This window comes from Pyxicephalus adspersus, chromosome 3 (genome assembly GCF_032062135.1).
Source record: "Pyxicephalus adspersus chromosome 3, UCB_Pads_2.0, whole genome shotgun sequence".
Classification (NCBI taxonomy): Eukaryota; Metazoa; Chordata; class Amphibia; order Anura; family Pyxicephalidae; genus Pyxicephalus; species Pyxicephalus adspersus.
Genome location: NC_092860.1, coordinates 55,351,435 through 55,379,415, shown reverse-complemented (window position 1 = coordinate 55,379,415; position 27,981 = coordinate 55,351,435). Strand labels below are relative to the sequence as shown.

Genomic DNA, 27,981 nt, shown 5'->3' with positions numbered 1-27,981 from the left:
TTGGTGGAAGCTGGGGCAGCCTGCAGGAGCCCGGACCCACGTGGAGCTGGCGGCCGCTGATTGAGCCGGAGGGAGGGGCTGCACCGAACACCGGGAGACTGGGCCCGACTGGACACTGGCTCCACCTACCTCGGGGCCCGGTGAGAAGGGGTGATCCGGGGGGAAGGGTCGGGGAAAATGGCTGGACGGGATAGACTGGGAAAGAGAGGCCTGTGGTGGGTGAGAGCTGCTGGAGAGCAGGACGCAAGGGAGGGGGCGGTAGGGGAGAGATGAGAATCCCCGTATTTGTTGTGTACAGATGTAGGGAGTAGGGACCATGCAGGGGAGGAGAGAGCTGGGGGTGCAGGGGACAGAAGCATGGGGGTGATCAGAGTAAGCACAGGAGGGGGGCACTGTGTGTGGCGGAGGGGATATGTTCCTGTGTGCAGGAGAGGCCGACAATTGCCTGGACTACCTGGATGATGAGATGAGAAAGGCGATCCAATGTGAATGGGGGGCGAATCCTGCTCATCATAATAAATATGGGGGACTGGACATGATGAAAGGCTGTTCCATCATAACAGAAAGGTCTTCCTGGTGAGACCTGATGGCAGATCAGCAATGTGGATGATAGATCTGATGACATTCATATTCTATGGTACAGGAACCATTGGAATACTGATGCCTGTGCTTTATTTACATCCACTGGTATGAGTATTGTGCACTGACATGAATACACTTGTATGCTGATTTATAATGACCTACAAGGCGTGGGGCACGATTCTAATAGTGTGATCACTTTCACCAGGAATATGTGCATATATAGTAGGGACAGGGATTGGTGTTTTTTAAAGTGTGCGTCCTGCTGAAACTTTGTTTTTGGTTTTGCATATCTGGAGAAGGCGTAGAATCTCTGTCTGTATTTTATGGTTCTTCTCACTTTTTTTGTCCCAGTTACACTGGATTTATCATGGGGATGGATGTAAGCATCAACACATCTGGATTCTGATTTGGATTCCAACCGTCCCTATATTTCTATGTTGTTCCTGGAGATTTTCCATGTCTTCCTGTCTGTTGTCACCTACACAGTGAGGAGACATCAGAAAGGTGGCAGAGATGCACAATGGGAATTCTAATCTCTATTGCTTTGTCTGAAAAGGAAAGAGTTTTGGATGGATTTCATAGATTTACTTTTGTAACACTTTGTTCCTACTACAACCTTGGGTGCCATCATGTTCCACCAATTCTCAAAAGTTAAATTTTCCTCGATTAGGTCTATCGATCGTTCTTTCCACTCTTACTACAACTCTATTCCCTGTGCCATCATTTTCCTCCATTTCTGGTCTGTCACTGCCTCTCCTTCCTCACCAAACTCTGGGTGGATTGTCATGTTTCTGTGTCTGCCTAGGCACAGGCACCCCCGGCCTTGTTCCACACCTCTCCTTGTACTTCCACACCCTGCTCCTCTCTTTCTGGATGTTTGTGGCTGTAATTTAACAAGGTGTTTGCTTTGTGCATTTCTGACTTTTGTAATATCACTGTAAAGGATTGTTTTGAAATGCCTTTACGAGAAAATCCCTCGGTGCTGTAAATACAGATTGGCTTTCTTTGGAGCCCTGTATTGTTTGTTCCTATGTAAACAAGCCGGTTTTGTGGTTTGCTGTTTAATCAAGTGTTCCTAATTTTTTTTTCCTTTCCTTTATAATATTGAATACCCTATTAAGGTGTTTTCTGCATGCAACATGTGCAAGCACTTAGTATATTCTCAAAAAAAAAAAAAAGTACCACAGAAGTATTTAGTCTAAAAGTAACTTTAGTGTAAGGCTCAGTACACTAGGGCAGATCTGCTGCTGATTTTTTTCTTTCATTCAACCAGCCCATCTGATTGAAAAGTTATCATTTGGGTGCCCGAAAACTTCACTCACATGCTACATTCTGCCTGTCTGATCAGATCTTTCTGACAAAAAAAACTTGGTGTTTGTACAGATGTGCACCATTGTTTGCACACACACTACAAAATGTGTACTTCTTATTCACATTTACCAATATGTCTGGCAGGCCATTTATTATTTTGGTTATATGATCTGTGTGTATGCCCTATCTGTTAGGACCTGGTAAATAATTGCAAAAAAAATATTTGTTGAAAGCCTGAGTTGGGATATCACATTGTGAGAGTAAAAAAAAAAGAATTTGAATAGCTTCACTCATTCATAATATTGAAGAAAAACTTGGCAGCTTCCGTAAAGTTCTTTCACTTCCTTTCCTATTTTTAAAATAGTGTAATATTTCTTGTATTGTATTGCACAGATTATTTGTGGAAAATCCTTGTTCACGAATTACCCCCATTTATAAAACTTTGCCGGCATGTGTCATTTTGTAATGCGATGTAATTAGGTGGGGGAACTTAAAACATGGTAACTCATAGCATTGATTGCTTTTTTTTAATCTGAAAATCCTCTTTTTCAGATTTCAGAAAATTCACTGGAAAATCTGTGGTTTTTGTTTTCTCATTGTATTGCAGAATACAGATTAGTTTTTACCTATTTTACATACACTCTTTTTGTATCAGTATTTTGATATTGACCCACATTACTCCAATATTCTGTAGTTTTTGTTTTTTTTTCTCCTCAAACCTACTTGACAGTTGCTTCTACTAAAAAAAAAAGCGGTTTGGCTTTGGCTGTCTAGGAACACGCCAGACTAGAAGCTCATACATTTATTCTTGCCAGGTTGCATTGCTTGTCTCCAGAGCAGAGGGAGGAATTCTTCCCTTCCAGACTCTACAGCTTCTAGTGGGAGATTAATTGCTCCTCTCTGGATTGCACAGAAAGGCAGTGTGTCCTGTCAGCTGGAACTATGGTCTTGGAACTCCTTCACTCCCAGACCTTCTTTCCCTAAATAGTATATTCCCCTGCACAATGCAGCATAGGGCCATCAGTTCCCCTGTAGTTGTCCTGCTGCTAGCTTGTAGACAAATATACTTTGTAACAACTAATAATTATTCTTCCTGTACTTTATACTTCATTTCCTGGCTTGGTTTTGTGTTCTGTAACTGTATTGCATTCTGTGGGAAAGACAATATAGGGGATTGATGGGGACTAAGAAATGAACAGTAGCAAAGTAGATCAAATGATGGAATTGTTGCAGAACCCTTTATAAGCCAAGTAAGACTTGAAGCACCAAAATATGTTATGCACAAGGTAAACATGTATAGGCAGTTACAAGCCTGAAACAATAATCACGCTGATGTAAAAAATGCCAGAAGAAAATGGAAGGGGAAAAAAGTATAGTTGGAAAAGGAATGCTTGAACAAATGCACATACACTGCCTGCCCAAAAGAAAAGTCACACACTCAAATATTTAGTTGGACTACCTTTAGCTTAATTATAACACATTTGCTGTAGTATTTTTTCAATAAGCCTACACAATGTCACAACAATTATTTTTATTGAATTACATACATTTTTTTACTAATCAGTTTTTTTACTGATATGTTTGTAAAGTCTACTCTAGCACATCCCAAAGATTCCAAATGGGATGGGGACTTTGACCAATCCATGTGTAATATGTTTGTCTCATGTTCCCTGAACCATTCTCACAGTTTGAGCTCAATAAATCATGGCTTTGTCATATTTATTGCCATTAGGGAAGAAAAACTTGGTCATTCGGTATATTCAGGGAGTCAGCTGGCATTGTTTTTTTTATATATAATATTGCTAAACTTAGACATTACCATCTGAAGCAACCCTATATCATAACACTGCCCCCACAGGCATGAGTATTTTTTTGGCCTGGTGGTGTAGTTTAAAAATAAAGATACAGGTGCTCTTTGAAGCTTAACTTAACCCAGAATGAAACTAGGCAAATTCCAAGAGCAAAGAGAAAAGTAAATCTAAACATGTGTTTAAGCGAGGTGGTGGACAGATTATCTGTTTTGTGGGTCAAATGTGCTTGAATATGGCACTGTATTTCTGCTTTGAATTTAGCCAGTGGGTCAACTATGTATGGACATCTGACACCCCAAACGGAAGAACATATTTCCCAGAATTCCTCTATTAAAGAGGAAACCATGTGTCTACATGAAAAGGCAGGGCCTGTAATCACTAGGTGGTTTGTAAAGGAACTGAAAGACAAAGGAGGTCCTGACTTTCAAAAGTGATACTTATAATTGACCTAAATCACCATGATTCTTTTGAGAATTTGCCTTGTTCAATTTTAGTATTAGTTGGACTTTAAATATGGTAGTTTTCAACAGCTTAGAATTTGTAGACGTTCTGTGGTGTCTTATGTTGGTGCCCATTTTTAAAATGTTCATGTTTTCTTTTCAGGGCAGGTCCACAATAGAATTTGAGAGTCACCCTACCTCCGTTAAAAATGTTTCCACAAAACAGACCCCCGGTGAGTACATATGTTGATGTTTCTGCATTATTTGTAGTTGATGGCTATCTGTGTTTATGTGGATGTGTGTGCATATCTTTGAAGATGTTAGAGACCTTCTAAAAAAAATAACATGCCTGCATGATTTTCAAGACCAAGAAATCGCTTTCTGTTTATTACCCCATCATTGGAAGGTCTGCATGAATGTTCCTTTCAGATGGTAACTTCTGTAATCTGCCAGAACCTACTGGTATGATCAGGTTTTGGCATTGTTGTGGACAGTTACCTTAAGCTTAGGAGGAGTGTGTGTGTCTTGAGTTTCCAGACATGCAGGGTGTTTGTAGTTTGAAGAATTCGCATAAAAAGTTACTTTTTGTGGTGGCAATACCAGTGTCCCAATTGTTGTGCACAAGTACAATTATCCACTGTTTTGTGGCAGTTCACAGCATAAAGCTGCATTCACACGTGCAATTATAGTCGTTGGAAAGGATCTTTCTCGATACTTTCCAACGACTAAGGACTGCACAATGCATGAACGAGTGCTGTACATACAACACCGTTCTGCTCTATGGAGAGGGGAGGGGGAAAACGACAGGGGAGCGCTCCCCCCTTCCCTTGCATTACTATAGATGACCGCTGTACACACGCCAGATTCTCTTCTGATATCGGTCCTGAGCTAATTATCGGGCGAGAACTATTGGACATGTGTACATAGCTTAACTTTGCTGCACCTCTGGCCCTTTGACAATGGGAGCTTCATTCTGATTCACTTTGACATTCTCCCTTTTGCTAAACCACTCAAACCCACCCTTTATCCTGTTTTCCACTAAATAATTACTAATTTATATACCATATACCTAGAGGCTTTATTTAGCCCCTCAGACATAACAGGGAAGTGTACACAGGACAGCTCTGCATTTCTGACAATCAACAGGTATTTTTGCACTTTGAAGATAAACCATATGTTTGGGACGATAAAAAAGAGACAATAAAATCATTTATTTTTACAAGAGTTCATATTTTTTTAACACAGTCTTTATCATTTAGCTTTTAGCTGGCTTTAAAGCAACCTTTAGCTCTAGTTTAAGGTATATTAAACACGGGTCAAAATTGGAGAGCTGACGTTCACTTTAAACATGCTGCTTAGAAGGCTTTTAAAAAAACTTCAGTGCTACTTGAAACTTGATGAAAGCCTACTCGAAGCTTGTTTGAAGTGTTGGCCAACACTACAATTATGATCTGTGTTTAACATCTACAGATGGGGCTGAAGGGTGCTTTTAAAGGGTTCAAGAAAGCTGCTGCCTGAAAGTTTTTGAATGCTATTTAAATGCTTGCTGTACTCGCTGTTCCATTGCAAGCTGAAACCACCATGGACTTGACCTAATATAGAGGTTTTAAGACAGATATGTCTCTTACTTTCAAAGAAAAAATGAAATATTTACAGGTAAGCTGCTGACAGTGAGAATATTCATGCAAATTAGTTTTTTTTTTCTGTTTGGATGATATTGGTATATATGAAAATCTCTTAATTTCTGCCCCCTAGACATAGTAGAAAGTAAAAGGAGCTTTCTTTATATATTTTCAGGAGTCCTAAAATTTCCCTAATTCATCCAAAACTCCCAAAAATAGGTTTGGTATCGCATAAGTCTTGAGATTGCTATTGAAGAAAATAAACTGGAAATATTGTCCTAGATCTACAGTTTACAAATTTTTCATCGGGACCCTGTGTCATTCCCTTTCCATGCTTTGTCTAATAGGCCAGTAAGTGATTAGTAAAAGCTCCTTAGGTGTTAGGGCAAAATTTCCCCCCACTGGCAATATACACACGCACCGACGTCACCGGGAACTCCCCCGTGATTCATCGGGTGCAGAGGCTTGCCGGAGGAAGAAGAAAGAACACAGAGATTGTGGCGATGGACGACGCAGGACGCTGGCAGATCAGGTAAGCGCTGAATTTACTTACCTTCCCATAGGCTTACCTACCCCGAGTGTGACTCGGGGTTACCGCTTTCAGCAATTTTTTTCTACCCCGAGTCACACTCGGGGTTACCGCTAGGGAGATTAAATCTACTTTGTTAGATTAGATGGAAAAATTCCACCAAAAAGACCAATGTATATGTTTGTTGGTGTACAAGAAAATGTATTGTGGGCGCTATTTTTTTTAGGGTTCTTCTGATCTTTACTATCCGAGTCGCACCTGCGCAGTAGTCTCCTAAAAAACTGCTACAGAGCTTTATTTAGAGGACGGAGGTCTCAAATAAATTTGTTGGGTTGTGTGTAATTTTGAAAAACATTTGGAAAACCTTTAAGAATCTATAGCTTGGACAAGATTTGTTTGGGATAGCGGAATTTATTTGGTTGCCAGTGTACAGTTCACAGGACTTTTCTGCTCAGAGGTCAGGTGTGACTGACAATGTTTGCTGACCCAGTTTATCTCTGTCACTGCATTCCTAGAAAACATGAGCAGATTAATTTTTAGCTAATGAGTCTGGAAACCAAAACATTTTTAATTTATGTTAAAAAAAAACAAAAAAAAAAACTTTGGTATGAAAAAAAAAAAGCTTTAGTATGAAAATGGCTCTGTTAAGTTACATGTCACTTCTGAGGAGTTAAAATTTAGATTGGGATCCTGAAAATTTTGCTTAGTTGAGATTAAATAGGTAGGGTCCAGGGTTATTATACCAGGGAGAATCCACACACTATTCCTATCTGTTGTCAGTGGCACAACCAAGTTTTCAAATGATTTTGTATGAGTTTTTGACTAGATTGGATGTAATCAATTATACACATGATACAACTTGTGTACTTTTAATCAGTGTTTACAAACATGTCTAGTCTCAACTAAATTTAATACCAGAAATTGTTCTCTTATGACCTATAGGCTGCTCAATTTTGAGAACTTGGATACTTTTCTGCATTCAGCATCCCTGTAAATAACACGATGTTCCCACCTCAGGTTACTGCGCCAGGGAGCTTGTATTGTGTTTTGTATCTATTTTCTGTATTATTGAAGGAAAATATGAAGTGTTGTAAATAGTTGTGTACATTTACAGGCAGCTGATCTCTTGACCTCTCAAAACATGCCAATCTGTCTATTCTTTATTCTGAGATAAAAAAGTTTGTTGTGTATGGACCTCAATACCCCAAGCCTCTATGTACACACACAACTGAATGAATAGGAGCATACAAGGAGATGCTCATATAGAAAAATATTTAAGATGTGTCAGAATCTGTCTTTTAGAGTGTGAAATGTTCTTTAAACTTGTACGTAAGTGCCTACTTTCTTTGTGAAGAAAATGTTTTAGTGTGTGTATTGCATTTAATATTTGCCGTTAACCTTGGTACTGGCTAAACTAAGCCCGCAAAACATGGTGTTATTTACAGAGCTGCTGAATGCAAAAAAGTTCTCAAAATTGAGCTTTACCAATACTTATGTTAAAATACCAACAAACCACATATGGTATCAAGCTGAGGAAATATTATTTACCCCACAAGACACACAGTATGGGTGTATATCATGCTGGTCCACTTTCTTGTCTATTAGTATATTTTTTACTTGTTCTTTTATTTTTATTTTTTTAAATCTTAGATCTACTCATATCCTTAAATGAATGCACACTAATACATGTCTAGTTTGTAATCTTTTTGGATTTCAAACATTGTTACAAACACTTTTTAGTAGTATTTGGCATAAGGGAGTGGCATATAATAAGGAGCTTGTAATACACTAATATCAAGCTTGCCTAATTTTGCATATCTGGCACTCCCCTTCTCCCCTGAATCGCTACATGAGGGCCTTAGCAACCCACTGAGAGGTATGTCCTGTGCATTTTGCTTTATGTAGGTATTTTTCTACATTGCTCCAATTTTGAGAATAAGCAGTATTTGCTGTATTGCACGTGCCATACGGCATGGGCGGCAAAATAGTTTCCTGCAGCCTTATGGTGCCTTCTGTTACTTTCCTGATCATCTATCCTTCCCGATCTGCTGGAGGTTCTATTATATGCTCATGGGAATTTTGTTTGTATGCTTTTTAGACCTTAGGTGAATGGATCACCTGTATAAAGCAGTGAATCGGGTCTTAGATTTTAGCAATTTCTAAATACTATTTGTACTTGTGACTCAGGCTGTGTAAACTTGCCAAAAAACTAATGAGAAACACAACACACTTTATTGTGATTACTTCTTTTACAAGTCTTCAAACTGTGAATATGGTGTACTGACTGCTTGGCATTCATTGCAGTATGCTGTGAAATTGCCCATGTGTACAAGTCCCAAATGTAAATGATGTCTAAGTAAAAGCCGAATACAGCAGATAACCCTAGGGTATTATGATCAGATGTAATTCATGAGCCCATTCTTAATTCTTCTTGGCATTGTACAGATAATGTCTCATGGTTCTTAGAAACCAATTTTAGTTTGTTTTTTTTTGGTTTTCATTACCTGAAAGGCCAGTTTTAGCATTAGTTTTTATAAGGCTAAACTTCTATGATACTTAAAGGTTCAGTTTCCCTAGAAAAATTGGATAAATGCTGATGGGTTTTATCTGTTGAGTACTCTGGAAAGGAAATTGATTTCCCAGCTTTCTCTTTATACCTCCCATCAGTATTGACTTCCCTGGTGGGTTTTATATTTATAAAAATACTGGGGTTTGTAACAGTAGTAGTAAGTCATTCCAACTATACACGAGATATTGGTAAATTGACCCTTTTGACTTCTGATGCTTGGAAGTTGTCGTGCAGGAAAAATTCTGAAGTAGCACAAATTATTCCACCACATGACCCCTGGCTGCCAATGTAACTGTTTAGGAGATTAGCCTAAATGTACAACTTTGGTGTGTATAAACTTAGAAAGTAGCTGCCTATACTTCTTGTTTGGACAAGTAAAGGATTTGCCTTATGTTCTTCATTTTCTGGAAGTTATGAATCCCTTGTTAGGTGCAGTGATAATTACCAGTTGCAGTAACGGATGTCACTTGTTTATCAAGTCAAGTTCTGGAAAATCTTTGTTGTGAACTACTACGAGTGATGTAGTCAGTTGGACATAAATGGATCATACATCTTTGCTTTCCTAGAAATGGCTCTATGCTGTAGCATAGAATTGTCTGAAGTGAATCGGAATTGATTATCTAAAACAGTTGACCCATTTTAGACCCAGCCCCCCTCCATAAGACTGGCTGTTTGTAAGAAATTGGTAATGAGTTAAGAGATACCTAAAGTGATGCAAATACTTTATTGAAAGTCATATTTATTAGTGAAATAAAGACACATTTAGTACAACTAGTATCTCTGCAATGCATGCACACTTGATTTCCTTTAGAAACAATACTTATGTTGCAAGCCCGTCCAGTTCTCCCTTCTGTACTACGGAACACTTCCTATCCATAAGTAGGAGTTTTTTTTTACAGAAAAAGACCATTTGTAACTGTGAAAAGGAGGGGGAGGGTTATTTGGGTCTGTAGTACAGGAATGTGTTTATCCTGCCCCTGGCACACAGCTGGCTTTCATGCCAGCAGTACACCGGGATCACTAGTCATATTTTATGCCAGCAGTGCCTAAAACTCTCAGCCAGTCTGTAATGTGTGTGCAATAACCCCCTCAATGATCAGAATACATATAAGCCACTTGTGCGCTTCTTTCCTAGTGGCCATTAACCGGCATGTAGGTGAACCCTTCCACATCCATTTCCTCTTTAGTATACTGCCTGCAAATAAAGAAACTTCTTTAGCATTGTTCATAATATGCTTTTTTTCTGTTCTGCAACCGTCACACTTTTGCTCATATGATTTAAGCCACTTTGCTCCTAACTTACCTAATCATTGCTGTTGCTTGCACTGTTGGGAAGCACCGTGACATAAAGTATTGTCACTGTCCTAGATTGTTGGTTGCAGTAATGAGACCTATAATCTGTTGATTAACAGCCAAGGCATATATTCACTGGGATGGAGCATTTAATACAAAGATGTATTCTATTCCAGAATAGATGGGGTTGCCAGGAGACCTTGGAAGCACTATAATACAAAAGAGGAGAGGAGATGTTGTGCTGTAGAAAATCCTCTTGCATCTAAAGTATTTATGCCCAGAGAAGAATATTGATTGTAAATTCTAGCACCATTCACTTTAAAACATCAAGTTGATGTCCATCCTGTCGTTCCCATAATGTCTTGCCAAATACGTATGGGTCACTCCCTTTACCATTTCAACAAATCATTCTGTATTCTAAATGGAAACCTTTACTCGATAAAATCTAGAGCTCCATTGTTGGTCTGAACATGCTGATTACCTTGCAGCCTAAATGATAACATATAGCAAGTTTTTGCAGCCTTCCATGCAGCCCTGTCTCATACTGCTGCAGTAAAGTGCAGTAATCTAATACATCTTGTGTTTAGCAAGGTGAGATTAACAGGTTGTCATCAGTTACTGAAAAGATTACTGTGGTTACATTATCATAAAAAATATATATTGATCTGCTGTCACAAACATGACTTTTATTTTAGTGCATAATTGTTATTTTATCACATGAATATTTAAGTAGTTAAAGTCTTTTCCTTTTCACTTGATGCTCTTCTTTACCTGGAAAAGCTAATTGCCAAAATAACTGATAACATTTGCCAAACACTACATAGGGGGTAATATTTGTGCTAATGCTTCTATAAACTGAAGTAATTGATCTGTGTTTCACCTGTCGGAGAAGCAGAAGTTGCTGTTTGGACATGTGGTTTTTTAGCAGGGGAGTGCACTGGTTGGAAATGTGGCATGCCGTATAAATGGTCCATTCTCTGTGATGTTTATGTACCATAGAAAATCTGCATGTGGTTAAAGTAAAAAAAAAATGCATATAGTTCTGACTAGTGTCTGTAACAGCATGGAAGGTCTTCTACTTTGAGTCCCTATAAAATCATCTGTTGAAATGTCTGAAGCACACCTGTTGGATTAATTGTATTCGGATATATAGCTGTACACATGGGGCAGTTATGAAACTTGTGTTTCTACTTCTGGTTTGCACTGGAGATTCACTTAAGCCATGTGACCAAGCTGGGGGGATGTTTAGCATTTTATAGGAGTTTTGGAAGTCGTGCAAGCATTATCTGGTTTAGGTCATCATTTATTCCAACATGTACATTTTTTTGCTATTAATGTGGATATTTCACCTTTGATAAAGTTCTAAGGAAAAAGTATAGTCATATAAATGTATTTGTAAATCTACATGCAAAAAACCCAACAGTTTGATACATACTTTTGTACAAAAGAAAAAAGTTCCCCAGCCTGTGGGGGCAATGTTTTGATCTGGGGTTGCTTCGGATGGTCAGGTTTGGGTTCAGCATTGTTATGTGCTCCAAAAATTAGGTCAGCTTTTTTTCTTTTCTTCCCTGATGCCAGGATGTATTGTGATTCAAGTTGTGAAAGAGTGGGTCAGGGAGAGCATAAAACATTATCACATGTGGAGTGGCCACCATAGGGTCCAGACCCTAACCCCATTGAGAATCTTCAGAATGTTGTGGAGAAGACTTTACCCAGTGACCTGATTCTCCCATCATTACAAGATGATTTGGGTGAAAAATGATTGCTACTCTGGATGGAAATAAAAGTGACATTGCATAAGCTTGATGAAAACATGCTACAATAAATGCGGGGCAACAAAATATTATAGTGTGGGACTTTTCTTTTTGACAAAGTAGTGTTTGTGTGTATATATGTGTATATGTACTTTTGCCCTTAAGATTCCCAGAAGGATAGTGGCTCATGTGAAAATGTGTGTGTGATTTTGCAAAGCTTGGTATGAATTCTTCAAATCTTTTTGCTTTTTGAAATAGTGTAAAACCTTTGACATAGGTGCTCACCTTAGGGGCAATAGCTAGACATTTAGATTTTGTAGTTACTTAAAATTATGCATTCCAGACCTCCCAGATGTGTCATTAGTATAGCCTAGAGAAATGGAATCAGTGCTGGTTTCCACATCCCTTTTGTTGTGACAGACAGGCTTACTTTGGTTTCTGCACTGTTTTGCACGGTCCTCTTTTATGTTAGAAAAGGCTCTTATACACAAGAAATTGATGTTTGAATTCTGATACATGGCTTTTTACAGACACACTTGCAGGCCTCTGTGGCAGCTGGAGCAGCATCTGGCCCTCCCCAGAGCCTTAAATTAACATACCCAGAGACTTTGGATCGTATTAAGGAAGAATTTCAGTTCCTGCAAAGTCAGTATCACAGGTAAGATTTCATGTATCTTTTAAATAGTTTTTATTGGTAAATTTTTTTTGGTATAAAGTCTTGATGAACATGTATGTTTTATATGCAGTTTAAAACTGGAGTGTGAAAAACTAGCAACTGAGAAAACAGAGATTCAGCGACATTATGTCATGGTGAGTTACCCTACAATGCAAACAAAGTAGAAAGACTGTAACTATATATTTAATTGAGTTAATGCATGCATGGATCTCGCTACATCAAAACTGGGTGAAATGAGCAGAGGAAGTGTACTAGACCAACCACTTTCTGCTTGTCATTATTTTAGAGCATGTTGGCAAATGAAGCATGTAATTGGCTGCTGTTTGCAACACTTCAACTTTGTTTTCCTATTTTGGTAATCAAGATATATTGACTGCACTGTTAATGGCATGTAAGGGTATTCATTTGAATTGTGTGCCATATGGCAGTGTGGAGCTTGTAGCAAGCATTTCACTGGGTAAATATGGGGGCCAATTGATACCATGCATTCCTAATGCACTGGTTATTTAAAGTTTTGTATTTGTCATTGGTGCAGGTTTTCAATGTTTATTGAGGGATTTTCTGCTCTCTGGGGGAATTTGGATTGATTGATGAATTTGTCTGGAGAACGTGGGTCAGTTCAATGGTATTTTATCTCCTTAATTTTTTTTTCTTCTTTCTTTTGCAGTATTATGAAATGTCTTATGGTCTGAATATTGAAATGCACAAACAGGTAACCTTCCCATTTTTCTTATGTGTGCTACTTACTCATATTGTACCCAAGGTTCCTTTTTCCCCTTTCACTGCACCAGCAGCTTTCTCCCCATGCTGTGCCTATAAAAAGAGCAGTAAATTGCACAGTATTGAGTGGGCCTGTCCTCCCTCTCTTAGCAGGTACAATTCATCACGGCACTTCAATTTTACTTTTTCTCTGCCATACCCACTTACGGTTGCTATCCAGAGTGCATGAAAAGTGTCGGTGCCATTAAGAAAGAATATTAGACCAACATTCTGTTGTTTGATACTATTTTTTGTGTTATATCTAGTATCTTTTCCTGTTTGTTTGTCAAGTTGAAGGCCTTACCCTACTTTTCTGACATGGGATGCTCCACCCTAAGAGATACGATTGATTTGTCCTGTAGAAAATAGTCTGTGATAAGGCAGATGGTTTATGTTTGTTTAACTTTAGTAAAGCTGACTATACAGCTGCAATTCTGGCTGGTTGAGAGATCTGATTGTTGAGATTCAGCCATACGTGCATATCATTAAATCAAGCGGATACAGCTGTTCTTTGCCGTAGTCATGTCGGCCAGAGATGGATATGGCTTTCTTGGGGACTGCATTTCCAGATTTAGACACTTAGTAATTGATCTGGTTCACAGAATAATTCTGTGTATATATTTTAAAGTAGATCAGAAATGTATAACTGTAGCTGATAGGGTATTTATAGATTACCCACCAGAAGTTAGGTAATGACTCGACTGGATCCTAAGATAAAAATGAATTTCTTATGGAGTATTATCGTTGTATTGAAAAATTAGTCACATCAATGAAATATATAGGTACGTCTTATTCTGCAATTTTAAGTTGATACTGGGCATAGTAGCGTTTGATTTGGGAGAGGAAAAGGGAGGTTTTATAAACAAGACTTAACAGTTTCCTAACTAAATATTTCATGATCACATGTACCATAACCTTCTATATTGTGCGTTCACTTTGGTCTGAATTCTTTCTGCTAGATTTGTATGCATTATTACATAGATGTTTGTTCTATCTCTGCTATTTACATCCTAAACTAAAACACTGACATTTTTGCATTTTTCAGTCCAACCTAAACATTTTTGTTGATTCTATTTTAGACGGAAATTGCCAAACGCTTGAACGTCATCTGTGCCCAGTTGGTGCCTTTTTTGTCCCAAGAGGTAAATCTTTTAAAGCAGTGATCTTGGTTTTGTTTTTTTGCCTTTATCTCCCTAATCCTTGCATTTTTTTTACCCTCCTGAAATCATACATCTGCACTTTTATACCCATTTAAATAACATTCACACAGCACCAGCAGCAAGTGGTCCAAGCTGTAGAGAGAGCAAAGCAAGTCACAATGGCAGAGCTGAATGCTGCTATTGGGGTAAGTCTTATGGTGTTGCTTTCTAATTTTTTAATTAACCTAAATAGGGCAGTTAAAAAAAGCATACCTTGTAAATTACTGTATAAATATTACTGCAGAAAAAACAAGAATTTTACTCTTATAGAGGAACTAAACGCACCGGTGGGTGGTGAGCTTCTGCCGCAAAAATGCACAAACATACTTGCCAATTATGGCACAGACTTACCTGTCCACAGCTGCCCTGCAGTGATGACAGCCCAGGACATGTTATCGCTGCATCAGAGGTAGGCGTCATCTTCTCCGTGGACTTCCAAGAAGACGGCAATCCTGTTCTCCCATTGGATGGCCACTGATGATGTAACTCCTGCATGTGTAACTGTAACAGGCTCTATTTGTGACCCCTGGTGACTTTGCTTTTTGAGTTTAGGTCTGCTTCAAGGTGGAAATGGTGGTCTGTGGGAACACCAATGGCAAACCAGGATTAGTAGCTGTGCTTGATATTTAGCATTTATTATGTGAATCAGTTATTTTTTATGACAATCAATTTTTTTAATTTTCAGTTAAATTGACCCTTTTTGTTTTTGTTTTTTTTTTCTCTTCCATTCATCCTTTGTTCACTCCCTCCCTCTTTCATATGGCACTCCTAATCATCTATCACTCTTCCCACTTCTCTGAACCTGAAATCAGCATCAGCTGCAGGCTCAGCATCTTTCTCATCATGCTCCTCCCATTCCTCTCACACCTCATCCGTCTAGTTTGCAACCACCTGGCCTGGCTGCTGCCACTAGTGCCTCCAGTCTGCTGGCCCTATCCGGCGTCCTTGGATTGCAGACTCAGCTGGCAGCAAAAGAGAGTCTTGCTGACTCAGAACACAGAGGTATGTGTAGAATTTACTGTAACTACCTGTATGCGATTGTGTGAATATATATTTACAGTGTACACCCATCTCACCTCTTCCTCACACTACATAGCTGGAATGTCATAGATTGTATGGGTGGGTTAAATGGCATTAGACTTGTGTAGGCTTTAAACAGAATGTCTCAAACCTTCGAAGAGCTATGGAAGTTTTGGCAAAACAAATAACTAGGATATTTAACCTCGGTAATGGTCTCTTTAAAAATGTAAAGGTTTGTATGTATGTAGCCATGTTGTAAGGAAGGAAGTCTTGATGTCCATTCAAGTTTAGGGGGGGAAAAGCTGCAAGAAGGGTCACATTGACCGGTGCAGGATATATAGTTATGCAAAAAGACTGCTATGCTGAATTTAGGTACAAGCATGTTAGAAATTGAGTGTCGATAAGCAGCTTTTAGAATGGTGTTGGTAAATAACCTCTATTTGGTGTGGAAGCAAAATGTAAACTATGATTGGAAAGACAAAATAAAGTGGTGTGGGTAGAGTGGATTAGATGTCTGCTGAAGAATAGTGAACATTGAGATTTGTGAGAACTAGCATGATTCTGCAGTGGGGAAAATGGTATGATAAATTAATAATCTTGACTAAAATTAACCAGCGTTTTTCCTTTTCATTGCTCACTTGTTTCCATGGAGACAGACAGAGACCCAGGACCAGTAAGTATAACATTTTATGTTGGTGTGTTTGGATGGGTGGGAGGTGAAGACTGACTTAGGTTTAAATTTTGGCCTGGTTCTATCAACATGTTCTATATGGCTGAAATGAAGATGTCATTTTTTAAAAGGTCCTCTTTTGGTATACTGCGTTTCCCACATGCCAAGTGCTTTGCTATTCAGGGCTAGAAATTCTGCTTGTGAATAATGGAGTATTTGGAATAGCAGCTCTTTAACTGTTTGATCTTTAAAGCTGTCTGTTGGCACATATTTAGGCTATCACTGTATTACTGCTGGCAGTCTGTATGATTTGGGTTTTTTGTTCTTGCCATAGGTTGTTGGGTGTAGTATTGTTTATGGACTGACCCTCCTGTACCCTTTAAATGCCTTATGTGCCTTGAAATTCTTTTTTTTCTGTTTCAGAGCTGTGTTACTCTGCCAAATGGGGAACGTGTACGGACATTGTCGGATTATCTCAACAGTAACAAGAAGCGTAAAACCGAAGAGAAAGACTTCGGAACAGACTATGTGAGTGGCCGCATTGTAGTGTGATGCCTGGATCATAACTTTTTTTTTCTTTTTCTATTTTTACATTTCTTCATCTGTCTTTAATCATGTGCAGCATGCTCTGTGGCCCTTTCATGCATTACTAGTATGATTTTGGCATTGTAATGGCAGTACCATGGCATACACCCATGTAAGCCAAGATAAACAAGTGTAGTACGGGGAGAACTCTCGTCAGAATCTCTGGCAGAACTCAATTCTTCTCATACTATTTGAATTTTCAGGGCAGTGATGCTGACCGAAGTGAGGACAATCTTGTAGTGGATGAAGTAAGTAATTGGGGTTTTCATTCTTCAGATTGATTGATTGTTTTGATAGTTATTAAAGGTGAAAAAAACAAATGACTGTGAGGTATAGTGAGTGTAATATGTTTCTCCAGGATCCTGCGTCACCTCATAGTGTCCATTCCTACTCCTCGCGAGAGAATGGTGTGGATAAAACAAACCTACCAAGGAAAGATCCACCTCCCGCTAGCCCAAACTCCATGACCTCATCTAGCAGTGTGTCTCCTTCCAGGAGCAAGGACCTTCCCACGGTAATAGCATGCAATAGTGCTTTAACCCAAACCTTAGGCTAGGTGGCAAGTGTTTAAATAGCATAGATATGTTTTACTCAGTATCCTGGCTCAAAATATTTTCAGATATCATACAGAAATGTGCGATTGTTCATGTATTTTTTATACAGTTTTATTTTATTCTGAATTTTTTTCTTATTTCAGCAGGTGGAAAAGGCTGGAACCCCAGGTTTAAAACCCAGTACACCAAACTCCCAAAGTGACATGAGCACACCAGGTCCCAGTGGTGCTAGCGCATCTCAGTTCAGGCCTCTTTCCACCAAATCTGCTATTGACCCTCTTGGTATGTTACATTTTCAGGGGTGCAACATGCAGTCCTTCTGATCTGTGCTTAAATTAGCTGACTTTATTTTATTTTATTTTTTTTTGTGCCCACAGCTCTGGGGCTTCGTGCACCACTGGGAGCGCAAGGAGGCTATCCTGCAGCGTTTAGCATTGCTCACGCTTCTGCCAATGCTGAGGGAGCTGCAGCCTATGCAGGCCTACACCTTATGTCACCACAGATTAATGGAGCAGCAGCTGCCGGGACCTATGGAAGAACTTCTTTAGTAAGTGTCATTGTTGAGCCATTCTTTTAACTTAAGGGGGTTTCGGACACAAAGAAAAAAAAGTTTCACAGGAAGAAGCACATTATTTTTCTCCATCTTTTCCCTTCACAAGCAGTGAAGTGGATCTTTCCTTTTATTTGCTTTCCTCACACTTTACTTCTACTCCAGGAGTGAATGAAATATCCAGTTCTTGTGTATAGAGGAGCATGTGACTCTGCTTTCTCTCTTAAGCCATTAGTGGTGTTTTTTGATTACCTAGTATCACTTAGGTTGAAGAGGCCTTCCTAAACCCTGTGTCCTAAACCCGCTTTGACCTTAGCAACTACAAGCTTACACAGGGCATCTTTTCCTTTGTTCTGAAAACTGAAAGGAGTGACGGAGTGAGGTATTGAAACAAAGGAATGGGAGGGTATTTGCTGCCAAACAACAGAGAATTATTGCCCCATGTGGTCATTGTGTTTTGCATTTTGTGTGTGTGTGTTTATTTTTTTTATTATATATATATATATATATATATATATATATATATATATATATACAGACACAAATGTTTGCTTGGAACTCAAAAAGCATTGTCATAAGATAGGTTAATGCTGTTCCTTTTCCATCAGGTTGGCTATGATCCACATGCACACATGCGAAGTTTGGGGGCTGCTATTCCAGGAGCCGCATCTGGAAAACCGTAAGTCATATTTTATTCCCTAGTAAAGGTTTTTGAGAACTAGCTTAGTATTATCTTAGGGGTAAAATAATAAATGCAGTGTTTTGTCTCTAATTTCATGACTCTATGACTACTGCTACCAAGTAGAAGATGAGATTGTTTCAATGTAACCCTATTTCTTCCCTTCATTAGTCCTTTCGTTAGTTTTTTTTTTTTTTTTTTAATAAAGTGTGTATTTGGTAAGGCATAGAAAAACAACAATTTAGAAAGAAGCTACATACAATAAGCATACAGACATGATCAGGTGGTTTGGGTCAAAAGGTAGAACGTGAAAGAGCGGCAATCTAAGTGTCTTTGACCCTGGTATAATAAAGTTTATCAAAACATCTCTAAATTTGTAAATGAAAACATCTTGTAAATAAGTTAAATGAAAATGATAAGATAAATGAAAATGATAAGATTCAAGCTGATACCTTGGTCACAGCTGAAAAAAAATGCTCTTTACTAAACTGATGTGCAGAAGAGCATACGTGAGCACTTGCAAAGCCTTAACATAAAAGAAGAAAACTTGAAGTAAATCGGACATGGAATGACCTTTTGATGTGAATGCCAATTGCATAAAAATGTGAGGAACTAAAGCCTTTTTACACAATCACTTCATTTCAGGGGCTCAAAAATAATTGAACAAATTTAAAAGCTAAAAATAAAATGTTCATTTTTAATACTTGGTTGAAAACCCCTTGCTGGCAATGACAGCCTGTAGTCTTGAACTCATGGACATCACCAGATGCTGGGTTTCCTTCTTTTTCCTCCTTTGTAATGCTCTGCCAGGCCTTTACTGCAGCGGCTTTCAGTTGCTGTTTGTTTGTGGGTCTTTCTGTCTGAAGATTAGTCTTTAACAAGTGAAATGCATGTTCAATTGGGTTCAGATCAGGTGACTGACTTGGCCATTCAAGAATATTCTACTTATTTGCTTTAATAAACTCCTGGGTTGCTTTGGCTGTATGTTTTGGGTCATTGTCCATCTGTGTTATGAAACACCTCCCAATCAATGTGACTGCATTTAGCTGGATTTGAGCAGACAGTATGTCTCTGAACACCTCAAAATTCATTTGGCTGCTTCTGTCCTGTGTCACATCATCGATAAACACTAGTGTCCCAGTGCCATGGCAGCCATGCACGCCCAAGCCATCACACTGCCTCCGCCATGTTTTACAGATGATGTGGTATACTTTGTATCATGAGCTGTTCCACGCCTTCTCCATACTTTTCTCTTGCCATCATTCTGGTAAAGGTTGATCTTGGTTTCATCTGTCCAAAGAATGTTTTTCCAGAACTGTGTTGGCTTTTTTAGATGTTCTTGAGCAAAGTCCAATCTAGCCTTTCTATTCTTGAGGCTTATGAGTGGCTTGCACCTTGCAGTGCACCCTAATTATTTACTTTCATGCAGTCGTCTCTCTTTATGGTAGACTTGGATATCGATACGCCTACTTCCTGGAAATGTTGTTCACTTGGTTGGCTGTTGTGAAGGGGTTTCTCTTCACCATGGAAATGATTCTGCGATCATCCACCACTGTTGTCTTCCATGGACGTCCAGGTCTTTTGGCATTGCTCACCAGTGCTCACCGAACTGTAGATTTTGCCACTCCTAATATTGTAGCAATTTCTCGGATGGATTTTTTCTGTTTTTGCAGCTTGAGGATGGCTTGTTTCACCTGCATGGAGAGCTCCTTTGACCGCATGTTGTCTGTTCACAGCAAAATCTTCCACATAACGAGCAACCCCCCTCAAATCAACTCCAGGCCTTTTATCTGCTTAATTGATAATGACATAACAAAGGAATTGCCCACACCAGCCCATGAGATAGCCTTTGAGTCAATTGTCCAATTACTTTTGAGCGATTGTGTAAAAAAAGGTTTTAGTTCCTCACATTTTATGCAATCTTTTTGTTCAACCCACTGAATTAAAGCTGGAAGTCTCCAGTTAAACTGCATCTGAGTTGTTTCATTTAAAACATTCGGGGTACAGCTGGTTAAAGGGACTGTACAATCTCCTTGAATTTACCAAAGTTATGTAATATGAGGACCTGCCAAAACAAAATTATTATGTATGCATTTATATGTATCAAGCAGACTAGCACTATGTAATTCTTGGTAGACCTGATTGTACTGTTAAATTGTGTGTTTGGTGAGATTGTGTTGCATTGAAATTTTATATATATATATATATATATATATATATATGTTTTATATATTAGCTCTTTGGCATAAAAAGTGTAAAAAAAAAAAAAAACTAAATTATTTTAGTCATTTTTTGTTAGGCTATGCTGTTATGATGATTATGTTAAAAAAAAAATGTTCTGCACCACGCATCTTGGCGTATAGGAAATGGAACATGAGCTGTCCGTGCTCTCTGATATTCCAGATCAATAATGCTTTTAAGCAACCACAGGCTGGCTCTTACATTTGCCCTGCCATTGAACTAAATGACCCACAAGCCACAGACACTTAAAAAGAATTTATCAAAAAGGGTTGGCGCATATCAGCTTCCAGTTCTCTGTTTCATTCTCAGAGCCCTCATTAATTTTTTTTACTTGTTGATACTTTTTGAACAAGGAACCTATTCCCCTTGAGCCATATTTGATTTGCCTTTGGTATAAAGGTCAAATTAAGTAAATTACTGGACACTTCATGACATGGGTATCTATATTTATCTGATCCATTATTCCAGTACATAGACTATAGGGAACATACTTTTGGAAATCTGTTGCTGTGAATAGTTCATGCAGTGTATCTGGATGGTGCAGCAAATACCTGTGGGTATTCGGGTAATGTATGTGAATATGGTATAATGATATATTAAAATTAATAATATAGTAACATATTTTATTGGTAGCACCCTCAAGATCTCAGATCTCTTCCAAATGATCACACATTTATTTACATTTCCAAAAGGTATTCTGCAGCTACGAACTCCTTTGTGTATTTTCAGCTCAGATTCTGTGATGAGATTTTGATATGGAAGAGGCACTTTTTTTTATTTAGGAGTTATTTTATCTGTAGGCTAACCAATTAAATTGCACAGCAGATATCTCTTGATAGTAAATTTGGTTTTCCTATGTAGTAGAAAAATTATCTTAACAGTAGAAAAATCCACAAATGCTTCATTATCTGTACCAATCCTGTTATGCATGATCATCTGCACATAAAAGGCTTTTGTTTTCTGCTCGTGGTAACACTGGATGTAAACTATAAAGTGGCATCAAACCAGCATAGACTATAAGGTCAATTAAAAGACTGCCCACCCATATCTTTACTATGGGGTAAATGTGTTTTGCTAAGCAGTTGTAGCAAGCTGTGTTTGAATAATGTAAAGATATCTTTTTAAACAATATATTGGCTGACAATGGCTTCCCCATTCTTCTCCAACAGGGCATACTCTTTCCACGTCAGTGCAGATGGACAGATGCAACCTGTTCCCTTCCCTCCAGATGCTCTCGTAGGCTCTGGGATCCCACGCCATGCCAGACAACTCCATACGTTGAACCATGGAGAAGTGGTCTGTGCAGTGACCATAAGCAACTCAACCCGTCATGTCTACACTGGAGGAAAAGGATGTGTGAAAGTTTGGGATGTTGGACAACCTGGTACTAAAACTCCGGTAGCACAGCTTGATTGCTTGGTAAGGCTTTCTGATATTCTGCCATTTGTCATAATATGATAAGACTATTGTAGTTCAAAATACCTTTTGATTGTAACAGTAATGTCAGATTACATTGGCACTCAATGACTCGTAGTTCCTGGCATTGTGAATAAGCCAATAAGTATAGTAAGATCCTTTATTGTTAAAAATGGCAAATAGGCAGATAGTTTATTTTACTTTTTGGACATCCGGACTGTTTACTTAAGGAGTAGCTGCTTTTTAACATGAAAAACTCATTTTATGCTTGTTTGAAAAAGCAGCCATTAAGAATACCCTGTACAGAAAAGCCCTGTGCAGCATTTCTCCCTGAGGAAATACATCTGTTTTTTTTTCTCCTTCTTCAATATTAAACCATGAGGGTGCGCTCCAAATTAGGTTGCACCTTCTGCTTAATGTTGAATCTTATTCTGTGTAGTCAAAGAACATTATAATAATTGACTTCAGAAATGAGGTGTGTATGAGCAAAAAGCTTCATTAGCAAGACCAATTTAAGCTACTACATACTAGTAATAGATATGTTGATTAGAGTAGTAGTAGTTACTTGATTTGAGTGTACTTAAGAGCTAAATAGAATAGGTAGCTACAGAGGCAATGAGAGCCAACACAGGCCCTGGGGCAAAAAAACATTTTTAGGCCTTCTTTTCTTCCCTGTGTTAATCCAAGCCAGTAATAAGGTAAATAATTACTTTGTCCAGTGACTGAGAGCATTGTTATGTTGGAAAAATACTTTTTCATTTTAGATGTTAAATGTAAGGCAAGTTTTTTTTTTATAGTATATGTTTATCCTGACATGACTGCTTCATCCAGTGTGTGTGTGTGTGTGTGTGTGTGTATATGTGTGTGTATGTATGTATGTATATATATATATCTGTATGTATGTGCTGTACTTTTACAATGGACTTGATTTATTACAGTTCTTAAAAACTAGAAATGCAGTTAACAGCACATCTGCTATTTTACTGATCTTCCAACAATTGGCTTTGTGGTTTCCTGTGACACGAGCAAGGGTTGAAAAATTTTAAGACCTAATAGCAGACATTTTTTTTAGAACCCCCAGTAAAGCTATGCAAACCCCACAGACACAACTGCAGTTCTATTGAACTTTTAAGGACCTTAAAGGAGGACCCTAAGGTTTTTGAACTGGCTCAGGGTTGAGAACATTTGCCACTTTTTGCTTTTTTTTCTTTTTTTCTTTATCATTGTTTTCTTTGTTACACTTGTATGTTTGTGTCCTTGCTTTGAGTGTTTGTTTTTTTGAAAGTTACAAAAAAAAAACTATTGAAAAAGAAAACATTTGCCAACTAAAAGCAGATGATTTTTAAACAATTCATTCCAAGCTTGCTGATTAACCTAGGTTCTGTCTTGACGGTCTATCCTCTCCAGTCTTAAACTTTAATAAATGTGTTCCATTGTTCATTGTTAAAAAAGCATGTGTGATTCTGATTCAATGAATGATTCTCATTGCACTGACTATTGCCAATAGTGACGGTCTGTCTTTTAATGGTCTTCTACGCTGTGCTGATTTTTTGGAATGGGTATTTTTGTGGACACAATGATAGAATGTGCAGCATTACATAAGTTCAGGAGATTCATAACATTTGCATTTTATTACAGAACCGTGACAATTACATTCGCTCTTGTAAACTCCTTCCGGATGGCCGCAGTTTAATTGTTGGGGGGGAGGCCAGCACTTTGTCTATATGGGACCTGGCATCACCTACTCCAAGGATAAAGGCAGAACTAACATCATCAGCCCCTGCTTGTTATGCCCTTGCGATTAGTCCGGATGCCAAGGTCTGCTTCTCTTGCTGTTCTGATGGGAACATTGTTGTGTGGGACCTACAAAACCAGACCCTGGTCAGGTAAGATGGAGATGTTCATTATGTTTTCTGACTGCACATATTTTAAAACGATACCATATTGTATTACAAAGCTGTAGATGGATGGATTTTTAAGCTCATATCACCAAGACTTGAATTTTATGATGATCTTTATATGTACAGACAGATTATATCTGTCCAAAGCATTAGTGTGTATGCACACTTATTGACACATCATATCCCCTTTTTTCACAGTGGGCATGAAGTTGGCTTAACACCCCTCCTCCTTCTTATTTGCAGTTCCATATACAGAACTCTTTTACCAGCCATTTATACAGCTGAGTTAACACCTCCCTTATAGTAGTCACATTATGCACACTATCTCCCTCCCCCACAATCCCTTGCACTGGTGTGTGTGTGTGTGTGTGTGTGTGTGCGTGCGAGGTTTGTGCGTGTGTGTGTGTGCGTGCGACTCTTCTGCTATGAAGTGGGGCCATGCTATACATGTGTTCTGCCATGTGAGGGAAAAATGTTTTAGTCAAAACCTTGACTGATTTAAATGTTAAGGAAAAAATGGATCATTCCTGTCTTTGACATGGAACTTCCGCTGCGAAAGTGACAAGATAAAGATTTGCTATTGTAATGCCATAACAAGATTTATTGTTTAACATTTCTGTGATTTAAAGTAAACCTATCACAAACCTCAGCATATACAACTAAGCCTGTTGATTAAAGAAAATGTAAGCAGATGTTGATATCTGTAAAATCAATAAGTAGAGATATGTTTCTTTAAAGTGATATGCACATTTTTTTTTACTTTTTATAAGTTGGCCTTGATTTCCTCAGCTATGGTAATGTCCCTGAACATCGGAGGTTTAAATGGTTTGAAAAGCAAAGTTGTATTTATTTTATCTCCGAAAGGAAAGCCATTGTGTAAAGGTCTATGTTAATAGGCTTTGTTTGCATCAGAACTGTTTCTTGCCCTATACAGGTCCATGGAAATGTAAAAGCTGCTTAAGCCAGGTCATTTGCACTAGTCAATGATTCCAGAAGCTTCATTTGCCTATCAATGCAAGCTCAAAGCCTGTAATCATAGGCCCATACCCAGGGTAATGATGGGCTTATCCTGAATAATCTCATGTAATTTCAGTGGAGGTGCACAGATCTAGCTCTTAATAAACTGCAGCCTTTTGCAGAAAAAAAACTTGTTTTACCTATTTAAAGTCTTGCCAATTCAAACAAATGGTAATACTAAGGTAACAAGGAACTATAGGCGATGAATGTTTATTAATTTTACTAGCCCTTATATCTTTTTTTTTTTTTATGCCCCATTTAAGGCAATTTCAAGGACACACAGATGGTGCCAGCTGTATAGACATTTCTCATGATGGCACCAAATTATGGACTGGTGGTTTGGACAATACAGTTCGCTGTTGGGATTTGAGAGAAGGAAGGCAACTTCAGCAACATGACTTTAATTCCCAGGTACTGGTTAAAAATGATGGGGGGTAATAAAGTAAAATATTTGCAAAGTGCTTAAAGGGTTGGGGTTCTTTCCTCCTATTTGAAGTGTTGTGGTTTCCATAGGAGGCTCCAGGGACTAATATTCAGCTTGATGATGAACTTGCTGTAAAACTTGTGTGTTCTATATGTTTTGTATGGTTAACGTTTTTTTTTTTTCTTCCTTCACCTGCAGATTTTCTCTTTGGGCTACTGCCCCACAGGGGAATGGTTGGCTGTTGGAATGGAGAGCAGTAATGTTGAGGTCCTTCACGTTTCCAAACCTGACAAGTACCAGCTGCATCTGCATGAGAGTTGTGTCCTGTCCTTGCAGTTTGCTTCCTGTGGTAAGTTCTCTGGGGATGCCAGCTGTGAAGAGCTTATTTTAGGCTGGTAAATAAAACAATTCAAAAACAAGCTAGTGAACAGAGGGTGAGGAGAAATACTAAAATGTGTGTGTATATATCTAAGCTTTACTCTTTGGATGGTTAAGTGTTTTCCCCTATACCTGTTGCTGTCACCAGATATATTTTATTTTTTAAGCAATATATTCCCTAAAATTAGCATTGCAAATTACTACCCATAGTAACTATTGTGCATTGCCCTGTTGCCAAAAATGAAAATATGTTGCTAGGTTTATTACGTGTTTATTGGTTGCATAAATAAAAAAAAATCAATCCCTATCCTAAGCTGGAAACCATTTTTCACCTATGCCTTTTCAAAGGTGAATGTACAGCAATAAACAAAACTCATTCTGATGATAGATCACATCAGATTGAGGCCAATGTTGGGAGGTTTAAAAAATAATTTGATAGGCAACATTGTTAATCATTTACTATGTTTACAGAAATCATTTTTTTTACACAAATGTACACCTACTTGTAACAGTGAAACGTTAGGCATTGATTTCACAGCTATCCTTCCAGCTCCTGTGTTCTCACTTGCTGTTCATGTATTTACATGCTTAAAGTCAATATATCAGTATTTATTAACATTAGTAATGTCCAGTTTATTTGTACAGTCCACTTCTCTTCATCTGTCTCCCACTTTGCTGTGCCACAGAACTTTTGTACTTAAAAGTACTCCTTTCATCTTGCATGTGACATGTCTAATTTGAAAATGTTATTCTTCACATATGACAGTACCGCTCTGCAACCTGTTTCATGCTTTCTCTTCAGGTATTCAAACAGCAAAAAGTAGTTTACACTTTGGCTAACAGCTCCACCTTTCATGGCTTTCTATTTAGGATAGGGGTGAGAAGTATTAGAAACACATGCATGGTAGGCTGCATCATCAAAGTGATAGGTTAACATTAAAATTGTATGTACAAAGTTGGTCTTTTAAAATAAAAGTGAAGAAGTTAGCTAAAGGAAGTTCAGGCACTATCAGCATTTTGAACAATATTGTATGATACATCTGGAGGTATAACATGGATAATTTGTTTTCAGGTAAATGGTTTGTAAGCACGGGAAAGGACAATCTGTTAAACGCATGGCGAACTCCATATGGTGCCAGCATTTTCCAGGTGAGTGAACTGTATAACAAAATTTCCCCTTTTAAGTAATGCATGAATCAATATATCAATTATGTAGCATTAGATCCCCTTTATAGTATGATCATTGTTTTTAAAATATGCCGATTTTCTAAAAAGTTCAGTCAGTCATACTATCAAGTCTTTGAAATTATCTATCTACTGCGGCCTAAACCTGTCTCGGGCATAGTTTTTGAAGATTTGGGTCCCAGACAAATATCATGTTTACACTTGTTGGGATAAAAAAAGTCAGTTTCTTGATTCACATTTTCCATTTTTCTTACAGTCAAAAGAATCTTCGTCTGTTCTGAGCTGTGACGTATCCACTGATGACCAGTTTATTGTCACAGGTTCTGGTGACAAGAAAGCCACAGTATATGAGGTCATCTACTGAAGACCTCTTTCTTCAGTATCTATCCCCCCTCCTACTGCACGAACTTATGAGGGGTGATCGTATGTTTGGGTTAGTTCTGTTTTTAGGTGTACATTTTACCAGTATCAGCCAGCGTGTATTTAATAATAAAACTGGATAAAACTGTCAGTTGTCACTTTCTTGTTACAAGAAAAATAAATGCCATGTTGGCAGGTATATATTCAAGTAAAGATTGGGTGGGAAGTGAGACTTGAGTAAAAACTTTTCCCACAAATCAACTTACCTAATTGAAGATCCTGGTGGAATTTTCTGGACTTCTACTCAGATGGTTCCTAAAAGGTAATCAGATGTTTATCTAAGTGATCATAAAGACAAGATGTGATCCAGTCTACATCTTAAGACAATAAATGTCTTCTTTGAAGACCAAAAGTTTTGTTATCTACTCCTTTCACCAGGAAGACTTTCTTGCAGTT

General features: G+C 38.3%; 1 protein-coding gene across 9 annotated transcripts; it reads left to right on the top strand.

Annotated features, from left to right (window-relative positions):
* On the top strand, positions 1-27,676 carry LOC140326284 (transducin-like enhancer protein 1). Of its 9 annotated transcripts, none has more exons than XM_072404741.1 (21): positions 1-140; positions 4,308-4,377; positions 12,442-12,569; positions 12,658-12,721; positions 13,255-13,299; positions 14,426-14,488; positions 14,617-14,691; positions 15,358-15,547; positions 16,222-16,238; positions 16,659-16,763; positions 17,024-17,068; positions 17,179-17,334; positions 17,521-17,656; positions 17,752-17,921; positions 18,533-18,603; positions 22,014-22,263; positions 23,899-24,146; positions 25,442-25,589; positions 25,801-25,951; positions 27,053-27,129; positions 27,422-27,676. In XM_072404741.1, exons 2-21 carry the CDS (start codon positions 4,354-4,356, stop codon positions 27,527-27,529), a joined length of 2,271 nt encoding a protein of 756 aa, XP_072260842.1. In that variant the 5' UTR covers positions 1-140; positions 4,308-4,353; the 3' UTR covers positions 27,530-27,676. The 9 variants fall into 9 exon arrangements, with proteins under 9 accessions (XP_072260842.1, XP_072260837.1, XP_072260845.1 ...); XM_072404736.1 differs by having other exon boundaries at positions 17,518-17,656; XM_072404739.1 differs by lacking the exon at positions 1-140 and adding an exon at positions 197-215 and having other exon boundaries at positions 17,518-17,656.
* Positions 27,677-27,981: the final 305 nt, after the last annotated feature.

Coding starts and splice junctions, on each gene's coding strand:
- LOC140326284 (XM_072404736.1), top strand. CDS start 4,354: ATGTTTCCACAAAACAGACCCCCG. Junction 16,764..17,023: donor AAGACTTCGGAACAGACTAT/GTGAGTGGCCGC, acceptor TTGAATTTTCAG/GGCAGTGATGCTGACCGAAG. Junction 17,657..17,751: donor ATCTGCTATTGACCCTCTTG/GTATGTTACATT, acceptor TTGTGCCCACAG/CTCTGGGGCTTCGTGCACCA.